The 16205-nt window shown below is 34.0% G+C and overlaps 2 protein-coding genes across 2 annotated transcripts in view; both read right to left on the minus strand.

The window, feature by feature from the left end:
• Positions 1–1785: 1785 nt before the first annotated feature.
• LOC148943515 (exportin-2-like) lies at positions 1786–2646 on the minus strand. The gene has a single exon (XM_089101156.1). It carries the CDS (start codon positions 2644–2646, stop codon positions 1786–1788), a length of 861 nt encoding a protein of 286 aa, XP_088957282.1.
• Positions 2647–3240: 594 nt separating this feature from the next.
• Positions 3241–16205, minus strand: part of LOC148943516 (prolyl 4-hydroxylase subunit alpha-2-like) — a 39711-nt gene continuing 26746 nt past the window's right edge. Inside the window, exons 4-5 of the mRNA XM_089101157.1 lie at positions 7307–7387; positions 3241–3431 (exon numbers count right to left, since the gene is read on the minus strand). Of these exons, the coding sequence (XP_088957283.1) occupies positions 3241–3431; positions 7307–7387 (272 nt within the window). The remainder of the gene's footprint in view (positions 3432–7306; positions 7388–16205) is intronic.

Here is a 16205-nt window from a genome sequence, read left to right on the forward strand (position 1 = left end):
CCTGTAAATAGACTATATCATTAAAACACAACAATCTCTCCAATAATGGTATTTTTTTCATCACACCACCATTTAAGTTCCATGAGGCTACGTGTAATGTATCGAAATTCATTGCTTAGACAGGACTTTCTGGGCTTCTGGACATTTAATACTGTAGCATGGATGCCTATCAGATCCACACGAAGCACACTTTTGAGCAATTTGGCAAGGATTAGCCCGAGAATTTGGTTGACTTCCACGGTACCTGGAGCAGATTGGAGGACTGGTACTTGATTTAGCTGCATGACTGAATGATTGACAATTATAGTATTGCATAGGCTTAAATTTGAATTCCTTTACTGACAACCTTTCGTCACCAAAATTAGATGGAGAATCTATTATAGAACTTAACTGAAGCTTGTTATCGAACTGTGTCTTAAAGGATCGAGTATTACCCATCTGTGTTGCAAAATACTTTTGCAACACAGATTGTGCAGCTGGGCTCATTTTTGAAATAACATTAGGATAGAAGCCAGGTTTGGCTTCACAGGCTTTTCTTAAAAGCATTATGAAGTTGACAACAGCGTTAGGTACTTGAGGTAGGGGATCCTCTTTGATTTTGTAGCATGTTGAAGTTTTACAAAGCCACCAAAATAAAGGCTTTCTTCATTATCAAAGGACAGTAGGAATTCACTTTCTGTTTCTTGGACAGGTAGTTCAAAAAACGCTAACAAGCCTTCTAGTAATTTAGCCCAGAGCTCTGGAGAATATACAACCAGATCAGTGTTACACAAAAATGAGGGAAATACCGACTGCACTTATTTTCCTTTCGCTCTTCTGGGACAGTTTCTGTAATTCAGCGATGAAAACTCGTTCTACCACCATATCAAACATATTGGGCTGTAATCCATTGATGATTTCCATCAAGTTTTGAGGAGAACGATGAATCGAAAAATAGCTGAAGAAAACGATCAGTCCCTTAACATACTGGACTGTCTTCTTAGATGACAAACGCTGGAATATTACTAAGAATATTTACTTCAAGTAATCATCAATATACTCCTTAGGAATTTCAGCCACAATAGTGCTCAAGAGGTTTAAACCTTCTTGGTCGTACTTTGGCCAAGAAATAAGTTTTTGAAGCACACCCAAGAGAGCATCTAGTTTACCGATTCGAGTACATGTTTCTTTACTATTTAGCTTTAAGTAGGGTTGAATAAGCTTAGCAAGACCAATAATGTTGGCCGAACTTTCCCAGACAACTGGAGATAAAAGAAGGGGATACAAAGCCATATACGCATCTGGAATAATCCTATCGGGGCTATCAGCTACATGCATAGCACTACGTAGCTCCAGTAACAGTGCCAGCAGTTGGAATACATATGGAACGAAATCTTGGACATCTTGCGTAAGAATCTCTTGAAATACAGGAAAAAGGAGATATTCAAAAGCATTAACCGCAGCAGGAGTTACTTTGCACACAATGCTTATAGCCGCACTTAGAGATTTAAATATATAATGGTTGTAAACGTGTTTGCTTGGACTCTTCGTCGCCAATTTCAACCTCTCAATCAGTTGAGTTACAACTGGTGTTAGATACGGAACAGCTTGCTCACGAAGCACAAGGAGACTTTTCATCAGGGTGCGCATAAGATGCTCATTTTCTCCCGAACCAGGTAATGATAATGCAAGTAGAAGATTGCTTAAAAGAGACTGTGCAAAAGGTGAAAGCTCTTCCTTTTGGATCACCGGTTTCTTCGTATCTGCTGTTTCCATACTCAATATTTTATCCAGAGCAATGGCTGCTTAAGAATGGATAACTTGACTGGAAGCAGTTAAAAGGTTTATGAGACAGGAGACGGAGGCAAAAAGCTCCCCATGGCCGAGTTGGCTTCTAAAAGTCATCACATATTTGATCGCATCTGATTTAAGAACAGGAAGCTCATTCACATTTGTGCTGTTCAAATCAGGCACTATGTTTCGATGAAAGAAATCTGACAAGTTGACCAAGGGGTTTGTCTGGGTCGTACAATATTTCTGCGTTGCCCCCTTTGATGCCAATGCAATGACTAAGTAAATTGCAGCATCTTTGTTTTGCCAGTTCTTTGCAGGGTCTGCAGCATAGCTTGCTAGCATGGTTTGTGTGTAAGTTCCAAAAACCTGTGTCATTTTGGTCTCAAAGAACTTGGACAGGGCCCTGACTAAGTCGCAGGCAGCTCGCCTTCTCGGATCCACATCGCTACCTTCAACATCCCGCCTAATATATTCTTCTGGATTATCCTCAAACAATACTTCATCAGTTTGTCTAAATTCCATATTTGGCAAAATTACACGCTTGCATATACCATCTAATACATTTGGCGCTAAAAACAAATTTTTATTTGGGTCTTCACTGGCAACACAGGTGAGAAAATTGATTGCATTGCTTATCAACAAGTTAAATTTTGGAGCTTTCCCTGTCGTAGTTAAGAGCTTCCAAACAGATGTAACAAATTCACCTAAATAAGGCTGAAGATCTTCATCGTATTTTGAAGCAAACATTTGGGCTATGGAGCAAATGACAGTCTTCATTTCTTCCAAAATTTCTGGTTCTTCCTCATTATCTGCATTAAGAAGAGGAAAATCCTCTGTAAGAAGTTGCAATAATGCCTTCATCCACCTTTCCATATTGTCTTCAAAATATTCAGGAACATCTTAGGAAGTCAACGCTTCAAAGATTTCACAGCAGAGCTTCAGGGATCCAAAAATAACTTTTAAAGCTTCTTTGTTTTCTTTGTGTACAACTGTCAAGTCCTTAGTTACAAAAAGAGTTCTGTAAAGAGATGAGCAAAATTGGCCATCACCTATTTGATTTCCATCCAGATCTTGTCTGATCGATTTTCAAATCGGTAACGGGCAAATAAAGTGTTGGCAGTTTGCAGAACACCGTTAATTATATTAAAATCATCTGTTTCAAACTTGTCAGTCATGTCCTTGATCAAAGTAGGCCATTTCTCAGGAAAATCAGATTTGCCTATTTCAGCAATGGTGTCGGAGAGTTGTCGTTGGAGCTTTTCCGGCGACTTGAGCATAAGATCCACTATCAGCTCTTTGATTTTCCCTCTTACCTCTTCATGTTTATTGTTTTCTCTTCCTTCCCCAGTAGCCCAATTTCTTTAGATAAAGTTTTTGAAATTCATTGCTCCAGCTGTCCTAATTGTAATATCAAGGCTGGAACTTGAAACCATGTCAGGAGTATCAATGAATAATTTTTTTTCCTTTTCAATGGAGGCTATGTTTTCTATTAGCAGCATCTGGTGATAGTGTTTGCAAAAGACACTCAGTCTTCATTTCTTCCAAAATTTCTGGTTCTTCCTCATTATCTGCATTAAGAAGAGGAAAATCCTCTGTAAGAAGTTGCAATAATGCCTTCATCCACCTTTCCATATTGTCTTCAAAATATTCAGGAACATCTTAGGAAGTCAACGCTTCAAAGATTTCACAGCAGAGCTTCAGGGATCCAAAAATAACTTTTAAAGCTTCTTTGTTTTCTTTGTGTACAACTGTCAAGTCTTTAGTTACAAAAAGAGTTCTGTAAAGAGATGAGCAAAATTGGCCATCACCTATTTGATTTCCATCCAGATCTTGTCTGATCGATTTTCAAATCGGTAACGGGCAAATAAAGTGTTGGCAGTTTGCAGAACACCGTTAATTATATTAAAATCATCTGTTTCAAACTTGTCAGTCATGTCCTTGATCAAAGTAGGCCATTTCTCAGGAAAATCAGATTTGCCTATTTCAGCAATGGTGTCGGAGAGTTGTCGTTGGAGCTTTTCCGGCGACTTGAGCATAAGATCCACTATCAGCTCTTTGATTTTCCCTCTTACCTCTTCATGTTTATTGTTTTCTCTTCCTTCCCCAGTAGCCCAATTTCTTTAGATAAAGTTTTTGAAATTCATTGCTCCAGCTGTCCTAATTGTAATATCAAGGCTGGAACTTGAAACCATGTCAGGAGTATCAATGAATAATTTTTTCCTTTTCAATGGAGGCTATGTTTTCTATTAGCAGCATCTGGTGATAGTGTTTGCAAAAGACACTCAGCAAGCGCAGTCACACTCCCTTGGTTGATGTCCATTTTAAATACAAGTTATTGATTAGAGTTCAAATTCTGATTAGATTTGATAAAGAGATAAGAGTTATATATATATATATATATATATATATATATATATATATATACACACACACACACACACACACACACATATATATATATATATATATATATATATATATATATATATATATATATATATATATATATATATATATATATATATATATATATATATATATATATATATATATATATATATATATACATATATATATATAATATATATATATATATATATATATATATATATATATATATATATATATATATATATATATATATATATATATATATATATATATATATATATATATATATATATATATATATATATATATATATATATATATATATATATATATACAAGTTAAAAAAAAACAAGTTTTTAAAAAACAAACTTGTTTTTTTTTATTTAGTTTCTGAACGTTTTTGAATTAATGCAGGTTTTGAAATTAGCTAACCGCATATGAATAATTAAAACTAAAGTCGCATATTAATTTTAATTTGTTAGTGTTAAATGCCTTTCTGAGAATTTTGATCATACGAATTTGAGAAAAATAGAGTGGGGGAGGGCGCCTAGTTGCCCTCAATTTTTTTTGGTTCCTTAAAAAGGGCACTAGAATTTTTAATTTTATTTACAAACGTTTCATTAGTAATAAATATACGTAACTAACGAATTTTCTGCCAATTCTTTAAGAACGACTTCTGAAACACTATCTTTGTTTAATTGGAACAATAAGAAGCTTTTTTCATTACAATGCTGAATCAGCATTATAAACCCGTTCTTTCGATAAATGTTTATTGACATCAAAATTCCGTTTTTTAAAGTTTTGTTTACTATTGAGCCGTACCACTGGTTTTTCTTATTACGTATATGTTCTTACATATATGAGGGGGTTAGCCCCCAAGTCAATAACATGTTATTTACGCTAAAGTTCGAATTTTGTTCGAATCACAAACCCCTGAATCACAAAGGCCGTTTAATTAGAATAGATAGCTCTTTTGAAAGTACTAAGAAAACTTTCGCGTAAAGAGTAAGGTATTGACTAGGAAGCGAACCCCCTCATATACGTAATAATTTCGGTCGTTTTAAGTTTTAGTGTTGCTCCTTACTTTCGGTTGAAAATAATTGTTTTTTTTATTTAATTTCTCATCTGTTTTTAGATAATGCTGGGAAATCTGCCGTCCCCTTCATAGAAATGTCCCTTCCCCCACGAAAACATCCTCCATGGAAAGATCCTCCCACATAACCAGGCTCGTAACTTTTGATGGGTAAGACTAAACCTGATGAAACTTATATATTTGAAATCAGCATACAAATCAGATTCTTTTGATGTATCTACTGGTATCAAAAGTCCTTTTTTTAGAGTTTTGGTTACTATTGAGCCGGGTCGCTCCTTACTTACAGTTCGTTACCACGAACTGTTTGATAAAAGACGTATCGCTGAACCTTTGTTTCTTTTAATTGTTCAGGTGGGGAGACAAAAACTTCTTTTTCGTCCAACGATTTATCTAGTCCAGGTTTTTGATTTTCAAAGGTATAGAAGGCATTGATGACCCCCTTTGTTTCTTTTAATTGTTCAGGTGGTGGGACAAAAAATTCTTTTTTTTCCTTGGTTTTTCATTTGTCATTAAGAAAGACATATTGCCGAACCTTTGTGTCTTTTAATTGTTCAGGTGGTGGGACGAACACATTTCTATTTCTTCCGACGATTTATCTAGTCCATATTGTTATTTTCAAACATATGTTAGGCATTCATGACCTTATTCATATCAAAATCCAAAACGCAATCCTCATCGTTATCATTTTAAATTTGTTTAGTTCGTTTTACCTCGGTTAATCTTTCGTATTTCTGAAATACATATCGCCAAACCTTTTTTTTTTACAGAGGTATGGTAGGAATTGATGACCTTATCCATGTTAAATTCCCAAACTCAATCATCATCGCTATCATTTTTCAATTTTGACAGGTTTTGATTCTCGCTGTCCAAGTTTTTCCAATATTTTCATTGATTTGCTCACATGTTCGGTGTTGCATGTCTTCTAACCGCGTATGTCTTTGCTCTTTATTTTCATTTTGACTTGCTCACATGCTCAGTGTCGTATGTATTCTAACCACATGTGTATTTGCTCTTCATTTTCATTTTTGACTTGCTCACCTACTTGGTGTCGCATGTCTTCTAACTGTGTGTGTCTTTGCTCTTCATTTTTATTTTTGAAACGCCATCGCTTTTCTTCTAACCGTATGTGTCTTTGCTGTTCACTTTACTTTTTGACTCGCTCAATCGCTCTGTTTCGAATTTCTTCCAACCGCATGTCTTTGCTCTTCAATTTCATTTTTAGCACGCTGTAATTGTCGTTTTCGCATATCTTCCAACCGCCCATGTCTTTACTCTCCATTTCCATTTTTGATACGTTTTTGGATTTTGATTACTTCAGACAAACTAGCAATGGCCTTTGCTTTAGCTGTCCGTATTGGTGTTACCACAATTGGTCCAGGTTGTCGAATTTCACATCTTATCACGTTTGATAAATAAGGCGTTGGTTCCAAAGAATCATTATTTATAGTAAATGCAACTGCAAATGTTCGTTTTTTTGGGCCTTTCAACAGACATTATACTACATAAATAACTGTTGGGTTAGAAACTCAACAATTTTATTTTTGCTGTGCATGATATCATATAAGAAAGTGCTTATATGATGCCATATATGATGCCTGCGGCTTAGCGGCTTAGCCCAGCAGCTAAGCCGCAGGGTCCCGGCACTTGGCACGCGGCAGGCTTCTATATATAGATTCTCACTGTCGCTTGTCTTCTAAACACAGACAATTTAAGCCTTTTATTGATGTTATGGCGTCCAAATGGACCTTAAATTATAAGTGGTGCCTTTGTAAAATTACATATTATTTCCTTGGATCTTCAACTTTTGCCTCGGCTTGTCTTCTGTCATTATGAACCGTTTATCCAGTCCATATTTTTGATTTTCAAAGGTATGGTAGGCATTTATGACCTTATCCATGTCAAAATCCAATCATCATCGCTATCTTTTTCAGTTTGTTTGCTTCGTTACCCCTTGGCTTATCTTTCGTCATTATGAATTACATATCGCCCAACCTTTGCTTTTTAAGAAAGATATGGTAGGTATTGCTGACCGTATCCATGTCAAAATACCAAACTCATCAAAATACAAGTCATCATCGCTATCTTTTTCAATTTTGACACGTTTGGATTCTCGCTGTCCAGATTCATTTTCTAGATTACGAGAGATCCCATAATTTAAAGGATGTGCGAGGCGTTCCTCAATTTTCTTATCTTCCAAGTGTGAAACTACTACAAATCACCATTAACAAATAAATGAAACCCAAAACTAACAGAAATTAGTCAAACGCAAAACGAGCAAAAAGTAAAAGGAGCAAGGCTGACACCACCCATGTCTTCTTAATACCAGATAATAATTTGCACTTTACTTAAAAAAAAAACAAAAAAGAAACCGTGTATTGTCAGTTTGATATACATTTTCTGATATCTATTCCTTAAAGTCTTAATACTTCTTTATTTGTTGAAGTCAAAAAAGTGAAAACATTTAAAATGTATTTGTTTTCAGTAAAGTGCAAATTACTTTCTGGTCTTGTAGAGGTTTAGCGGTTGTCAGCCCTACTCATGCTAATTGTTGCTATTTTGAGTTTGAATAGGTTATTTATTGTTATTTCTGTTCGTTTTGGGTTCAATTCATTTATTTATGGTGATTTATGGTAGTTTTACGCTTGGAAAACTATTTTAATTTATTTCTACTCATTTTTGGCCTAACGAAGCCATGGGCACCGTCAAGGGGGGGGGGGGACGGGCAGGTTGGCCATGGCTCCTACCTGGAAATTTGGGACTATATACTAATTATAAGGAAAGGGAAAAAAGCAAAATAGGGAAAAACCATGGAAAAAATGTTTGTTGTCCCATTGTTGGCTGCCTGCCAATAGATTTTGACCCATAATAAGGAAAAATATAAGTTCTAATTTATGATTGAGTGACCCCTAACAAGTTTTCCATAAAAATTTTTTCTGTATGATTTGGTTGGAGCCAACAAAAACAACAACAAAAAAACAAATTCTTCATAGTAATGAATGGTATGTAAATAACGATCCTTGTCAATAACATTAACATAATAATAGTATTTAATACTTGGAAAAACATTCATTGAAAAAAATAATTGGAAAAAAACACTCAAATGAAACATTGCATTTGCTTTATAGTGAGATTATTTTTTTTTTTTTTTTTTTTTTTTTTTTTTTTTTTTTAGTTTACAAAATTTCCAGATACCTTACTATTCTTCTGTATTTTTTTAGTGGCTATATACCTAGAAAGAATTTTTTTCTGACTTCAAACAATCCAAATACTTTACCTCTTGGAAAATACCCCCCCCCCCCGTGGAAAAGTAGGCTTTTCAAATTTGAAAATTTTATTTGAGTTTTATTTTTTAATTTTTGTAGGGGGAAGCAGTTTTGTTACTTGTGTATTATGGGTTCAAATACTACGCTAAAAGTAGAGATGCCTCATGATCTCCGACTGGCACACCATATATGGGCATAGAGTCATTAGGGAGAATGATTGCGTAATCGACCTCTTTCACCAGGTGTGTTTTTGGCACGCCCTCAGCGAATGTCAATGTTGTTGTTATTGTTTCCGAGGCAAAATGCCAAGGTCAATGTTGTTGTTATTGTTTCCGAGGCAAAATGTTAAGGTCAATGTTGTTTTGAACAGAGTAAGTAGAGAGAACACGTGGTTAATGGGATCAATGTTGTTATCGTTTCCGAGCCAACTTTCCTTTCTGGTCAGTCTAGAGTTGGCAGTCATTAATCAAATTGTTTCCAGGGAGTGTCTGACAGATGACGTCAAGTTAATTAATGTCTTTGGAGTTCGACCAGAATTGTCTCCGAGACAAAGTTTTGATCACACATGACAGATGATGTCATGATTTATTGATTGACACGAAAGGGGAATTAATTTGTTGTTCTAAAGAGAATTGATTCACGAAAGGGGAATTAATTTGTTGTTTCCAACAAGAGAATCGTTTCCGAGCAGACGTATTGATCTTAGCGCGCGGAAAGGTTTCCAAATAATTTGAAATGCATTGGCGCAGAGATGCCAAACAAAAGGAACATGCCGAAATTCCGTTTAGGGATAATTTTGGCGAAACCGTTTTAGCTATTTTATGGAACTATTACGGCGAAACAGCTAGAGACATTTTAAAAGGTGATTTTTTGAAGAGATTTTGGAGGAGGTTTTGAGTGTGGTCGTTATAATACACAAGTTGTATTTTAACAGTGTTGTGAGGTCCTCTACCCCAGCCCAAAGGGTCCCGATTGCTCTACCCCAACCCCCAAGGCGTCTCATACCCCCCTCTCACCCCCCAGGAAGCCCCCCGTCCACAAAGGTCCCCAAGCTCTCAAAGGGCCACCGGAGCCCCCAAAGGCCCACCCAGACCCCCACAGGCCATCCCCGGGTCCCCCCAAGGCCCATCGAGCTCCCGAAGGACCAAGGGTATCCCAAACGCCCTCCACCAGTCCCCACCTCGCCCCCCGGCCCGCACCTGCTCTCCCGGTGCCCCTAAGGAAGCCCCCCCGGGCCGAAAATGCCCTCTCCGCGCTCCACGGGCCACCCGAGCCCCCCCCCGCCCCCCCCCCCCCCCCACCCCCCCCCCCCGGCGCCCCACACACCCATCGAGCTCCCGAAAGACCAACGGGATCCCAAAGGCCCTCCACCGGGCCCCAACTGGCCCCCCCGCCCGCACCTGCCCACCCTGGGCCCCCAAGGCCCTCCCTGTGCCCCCACGGGCCGCCCCCCGCCCCCCCAAGGCCCCCCAAGGTCTCAAAGGGCCTCCGGAGCCCCCAAAGGCCCACCCAGACCCCCAAAGGCAATCCCCGGGCCACCCAAAGGCCCTCCCCAGGCTTCCAAAGGCCCTCCCTCGGTCTCCCAAAGGGCCCCCCGGCTCCCCACTGGCCCCCCCGCCCCCCCCAGGCCTTTCCCCCGCACCCACAGGGCCCCCCGCCTCCTCCCGGACCCCTCGGCGCTCAACGGCCCCCCGGCCCCCCCCGGCTCACCCCCGGCGCCCCAAGGCCCCCCCCGCCCGGGCGGTAGTTTTAGTTAAAAGTATAGAATGTTTTAGCTTAGAGTCTTAACTTAGAGTTTTTGTTGAAGTTCTAGTTTAGTTTAATTTTAGTTAAGAGTTTGATGTTTTACCTTTGAATTTCAGTTGGAGTTATAGTTTGGTTTAGTTAAGAGTTTGGTGTTTTAGCTTAGAGTCTTAGCTTAGAGTTTAAGTTAGAGTTGAAGTTTATTTTAGTATTAGTTAAGAGTTTAGAGTTTTTAGCTTAGAGTCATAGCTTAGAGTTTTTGTTGAAGTTCTAGTTTAGTTAAGTTTTAGTAAATAGTTTAGAGTTTTAGCTTAGACTCTTAGCTTAGAGTTTTTTGTTGAAGTTCTAGATTAGTTAAGATTTTGATGTCTTAACTTTGAGTTTCAGTTAGAGTTCTAGTTTAGTTTAGTTTTAGTTAAGAGTTTAGAGTTTTAGCTTAGAGTCTTAGCTTAGAGTTTTTGTTGGAGTTCTAGTTTAGTTTAGTTTTAGTTTAGAGTTTAGAGTTTTAGCTTAGTCCTAGCTTAGAGTTTTTTTGTTAGAGTTCTAGTTTAGTCTAATTTTAGTTAAGAGTTTGATTTTTTTACCTTTGAGTTTCAGTTAGAGTTTTAGTTTAATTTTAGTTAAGAGTTTGATGTAATACCTTTGAGTTTCAGTTAGAGTTCTAGTTTAGTTTAGTTATAGTTAAGAGTTTATAGTTTTTATCTTAGAGTCATAGCTTAGAGTTTTTGTTGAAGTTCTAGTTTAGTTTTATTTAATAGTTTAGAGTTTTATCTTAGAGTATTAGATAATATTTTTTTTTTAGATTTCTATTTTATTTTAATTTTATTTAAGAGTTTGTTGTCTTACCTTTGAGTTTCATTTAGAGTTCTAGTTTAGTTTATTTTTAGTTTATAGTTTAGATTTTTTAGATTACTGTATTAGCTTAGAGTTTTGGTTGAAGTTCTAGTTTATTTTATTTTTAGTAAATAGTTTAGAGTTTTAGCTTATAGTCTTAGATTATAGGTTTTTGTTGAATTTATAGTTTAGTTTAGTTTTAGTTAATATCTTAGAGTTTTTTTTATAGTTCTAGTTTAGTTTAATTTTATTTAATAGTTTAGAGTATTTTAGCTTATAGTCTTAGCTTAGAGTTTGTGATATAGTTCTAGTTTAGTTTAATTTTAGATAAGACTTCAATTTTTTACCTTAGAGTCATAGCGAGTTTTAGTTAGAGTTCTAGTTTAGTTTAGTTTTAGTTAAGAGTTTAGAATTTTAGCTTAGAGTCGTAGCTTAGAGTTTTTGTTAGAGTTCTAGTTTAGTTTAGTTTTAGTTAAGAGTTTAGAGTTTTTAGCTTAGAATCTTATCCTAGAGTTTTTGATAGAGTTCTAGTTTAGTTTACTTCTAGTTAAGAGTTTGATGTTTCACCTTAGAGTCATAGCTTAGAGTTTTAGCTAGAGTCCTAGTTTAGTTTAGTTTTAGTTAAGAGTTTAGAGTTTTAGATGAGTCTTAAATTATAGATTTTGTTAGAGTTATAGTTTAGTTTAGTTTTAGTTTATAGTTTTAGTTTATACTTAGAGTTTAAATTAGAGTTATAGCTTGGTTTAGTTAAAGTTACGCATTTAGAATTTCAGCTTAGTGTCAGAGCTTAGATTTTTAATTAAAGTTATAGTTTGGTTAAGTTTTAGTTAATAGTTTCCATTTTTATCTTAGTCTTATCTTAGAGTTTCTGTTAGAGTTCTAGTTTGGTTTAGTTTTAGTTTAGAGTTTAGATTTATAGCTTAGAGACTTATTTTAGAGTTTTTGTTGAAGTTCTATTTTAGTTTATTTTTAGTTTATAGTTTTATCTAATACTTAGAGTTTTTGTTAGAGTTCTAGTTTAGTTTTAGTTAATAGTTTAGAGTTTTAACTTAGAGTCTTATCTTAAAGTTTTTGTTAGAGTTCTAATTTAGTTTAATTTTAGTTGAGAATTTGATGTTTTACATTTGACTTTCAGTTAGAGCTATATTTTAGTTTAATTTTATTTAAGAGTTTATTGTTTTACCTTAGAGTCATAGCTTAGAGTTTTAGTTAGAGTTCTAGTTTATTTTTAGTTAAGAGTTTAGAGTTTTACATTAGAGTATTAGCTTAGAGTGTTTGTTAGAGTTATATTTTAGTTTAATTTTAGTTAAGAATTTGATGTTTTACCTATAAGTTTCAGTTAGAGTTCTAGTTTAGTTTAGTTAAGAGTTTGGTGTTTCAGCTTAGAGTCTTAGCATAGAGTTTTGGTTAGAGTTCTAGTTTATTTTAGTTTTAGTTATGAGTTTAGAGTATTGAGCTTAGAGTATTAGAATATATCTTCTGTTTAATTTATATTTTTTTTTAGTTTTAGTTAAAAGTTGATATTTTGAGCTTAGAGACTTAGCTTAGAGTTATAGTTTTAGTGTATTTTTTTGTCAATTCTTATTTATTTATATTTTAGTCTTATATTATATTTTGTGATATATTTATAGTTTAGTTTAGTTTTAGATAATACTTCGATGTTTTACCTTAGAGTTATAGCTTAGAGTTTTAGCTAGAGTTTTAGTTTAGTGTAGCTTTAGCTATGAGTTTCGAGTTTCAGCTTAGATTATTATATTATAGTTTTTTTTTAGAGTTCTAGGTTCGTTTATTTTTAGTTAATAGTTTAGAGTTTTAGCTTAGAGTGTTAGCCTAAAGTTTTCGATAGAGATCTAGTTTTGTTTGTCTTTAGTTAAGAGTTTGATATTTTACCTTAGAGTCATAGCTTATAGTTTTAGTTAGAGTTCTAGTTTTGTCTAGTTTTAGTTAAGAGTTTCGAGTTTTAAATGAGTCTTAAATTAGAGTTTTTATTAGAGTTCTAGTTTAGTTTAGTTTTAGTTTAGAGTTTTATTTCATACTTAGATTTTAACTTAGAGTTCTATTTTTGTTTAGTTAAAGTTATGAATTTAGATTCTTATCTTAGTGCCATAGCTTAGATTTTTACTTAAATTTATATTTTTGTTAAGTTTTAGTTAAGAGTTTAGAGTTTTAGCTGAGTCTTAGCTTAGAGTGTTTTTTAGAGTCCTAGTTTAGTTTAGTTTTAGTTCGGAGTTTATAGTTTTAGCTTAAAGTCTTAGTTTAGAGTTTTTGTTGAATTTCTAGTTTAGTTTAGTTGTAGTTTATAGTTTTATCTAATACTTAGAGTTTTTTTTAGAGTTATAGTTTAGTTTTATTTAAGAGTTTAGAGTTTTACATTAGAGTCCTATATTATAGTTTTTGTTAGAGTTATATTTTAGTTTAATTTTATTTAATAATTTGATGTTTTACATTTGAGTTTCAGTTAGAGTTCTAGTTTAATTTACTTTTAGTTAAGAGTTTAGTGTTTTACCTTAGACTCATAGCTTAGAGTTTTAGTTAGAGTTCTAGTTTAGTTTAGTTTTAGTTAAGAGTTTAGAGTTTTACCTTAGGGTCTTAGCTTCGAGTTTTTTTGTTATTTTTATTTCTGTTTTATATTTATTTTTTAATTTTTTTTTTCAGCGTTGATTTTCACTTATGTATACCTTTTAGTTTACCTTTATTTTGTAATTTGGTGTTTTACCCTAGATTAATATAGTATTGTTTTTTTTATACTTCTAGGCTTGTTTAGTTTTAGTTAGTATTGTATTATTTTAGCCTCGATTCATATATTATTGGTTTTTTTAGAGTTCTAGTTTAGGGTAGGTTTATTTATGAGTTTTTAGCTTATAGTTTTTGTTGAAGTTCTAGTTTGGTTTAGTTTTATTTAATAGTTTAGAGTTTTAGCTTAGAGTTTTTGTTGGAGTTGAAGTTTAGTTTAGTAATAGTTAAGAGTTTAGAGTTTTTTGCTTAGAATCTTGGATTAGAGTTTTTTTTAGAATTGAAGTGTAGTTTAGTAATAGTTAAGAGTTTAGAGTTTTAGCTTAGAGTCTTAGCTTAGGGTTATAGTTAGAGTTAAAGTTTAGTTAAAGTTAAGAATTTAGAGTTTTAGCTTAGTGCCTTTGCTTAGATTTTGAATTAAAGTTCTAGTTTGGTTAATTTTTAGTTAAGTGTTTAGAGTTTTAGCTGAGTCGTAGCTTATAGTTTTTGTTAGAGTTCTAGTTTAGTTTAGTTTTAGTTAATAGTTTAGAGTTTTAACTTAGAGTCTTAGATTAGAGTTTTTGTTAGAGTTGAAGTTTAGTTTAGTTACAATTAATAATTTGTAGTTTTTAGCTTAGAGTCGTAGTTTAGAGTTTTTGTTGGAGTTCTAGTTTAGTTTAGTTAATAGTTTAGAGTTTTATCATAGAGTCATAGCTTAGAGTTTTTGTTGAAGTTGAAGTTTAGTTTAGTCATAGTTAAGAATTTAGAGTTTTTAGCTTAGAGTCTTAGCTTAGAGTTTTACTTAGAGTTCTAGTTTAGTTTAGTTTTAGTTAAGAGTTTAGAGTTTTATCTTAGAGTCTTAGCTCAGAGTTTTTGTTGAATTTCTAGTTTAGTTTAGTTAATAGTTTAGATTTATACCTTAGAGTTATATCTTAGAGTTTTACTTTGAGTTGAAGTTTGTTTTAGTTATAGTTAATGTTTTAGAGTTTTAGCTTGGAGTCTTAGATTAGAGTTTTAGTTATATTTATAGGTTAGTTTAGTTTTATTTAAGAGTTTAGAGTTTTACCTAATAGTCTTAGCTTAGAGTTTTAGTTAGAGTTCTAGTTTAGTTTAGGTTTAGTTAAGAGTTTTAAGTTTTACCTTAAAGTCTTAGATTAGAGTTTTAGTTAGGTTTGAAGTTTCGTTTATTTTATTTATAGTTAGGAGTTTATAGTTTTAGCTCAGAGTAGTAGCTAGGACTTCTAGTTAGAGTTATTTTTTAGTTTATTTTTATTTAATATTTATATCTTAGATGTATATACTAGAATATTAGCTTATAGATTTAGTTAGAGTTGAAGTTTAGTCTAAACTAGCATAACCACAAAATTCCACAATATTGCATAGAAATACCAAAACCATAGGTTAGGTTAGGTTAGAGGTTAGGTTTCTCCACGTTTAAGCTAGAGGTTAGGTTTCTCCACGTTTAGGTTAGGTTAGCCTACGTACGCGCACGTACATAGGCTAACCTAACCTAACCTAACCTAACTTAGCTAACCTAACCTAACTTACCTAACCTGACTTAACCTAGCCTAATCTCGCAGCGCTTCCCGCGGTTCTTCCCGGGCCCACCGGTGCTTCCTGGGTCCCGCGGTGCAAAAAGCTATCTAACCCCCATGTCGACTTTGTACCAGTTAGATTAGGTTATATTATCTTGAGTGCTCATGATAAGCTAACCTAATCTAACCTAACTTAAACGTGGAGAAACCTAACCTCTAACTTAAACGTGGAGAAACTTAACCTCTAACCTAACCTAACCTATGGTTTGGGTATTTCTATGCAATATTGTGGTATTTTGTGGTTATGCTAGTTTAGACTAAACTTCAACTGTAACTAAATCTCTAAGCTAATATTCTAGGCTATACCTCTAAGCTATAACTCTTAACTAAAACTAAACTAAACAATAAATCTAACTAGAAGTCCAAGCTACGAATCTGAGATAAAACTATAAACTACTAACTATAACTAAACTAAACGAAAATTCAATCATAACTAAAACTCTAATATAAGACGTTAAGGTAAAACTTGAAACTCTTAACTAAACCTAAACTAAACTAGAACTATAACTAAAACTCTAACCTAATAATTTAAGGTAAAACTCTAAACTCTTAACTAACACTAAACTAACCTAGAAATCTAACTAAAACTCTAATCTAATACTCCAAGCTAAAACTCTAAAGACTTAACTATAACAAAACAAAATTAAACTCAAAGTAAAACTCTAAGCTATAACTATAAGGTAGAACTATAAACTCTTAACTAAACTAAACTAGAACTTCAACAAAAACTCTGAGCTAAGACTCTAAGATAAAACTATAAACTCTTAACTAAAACTAAACTAAACTAGAACTCTAACTAAA

This window comes from Artemia sp. Qi Xiang Cuo, chromosome 15 (assembly GCF_049724085.1).
Source record: "Artemia sp. Qi Xiang Cuo chromosome 15, ASM4972408v1, whole genome shotgun sequence".
Classification (NCBI taxonomy): domain Eukaryota; kingdom Metazoa; phylum Arthropoda; class Branchiopoda; order Anostraca; family Artemiidae; genus Artemia; species Artemia sp. Qi Xiang Cuo.

What these genes read in the sequence shown, in the direction of transcription:
- LOC148943515 (XM_089101156.1), bottom strand. Translation starts at nt 2,646, where the DNA reads ATGGAAAGGTGGATGAAGGCATTATTGCAACTTCTTACAGAGGATTTT.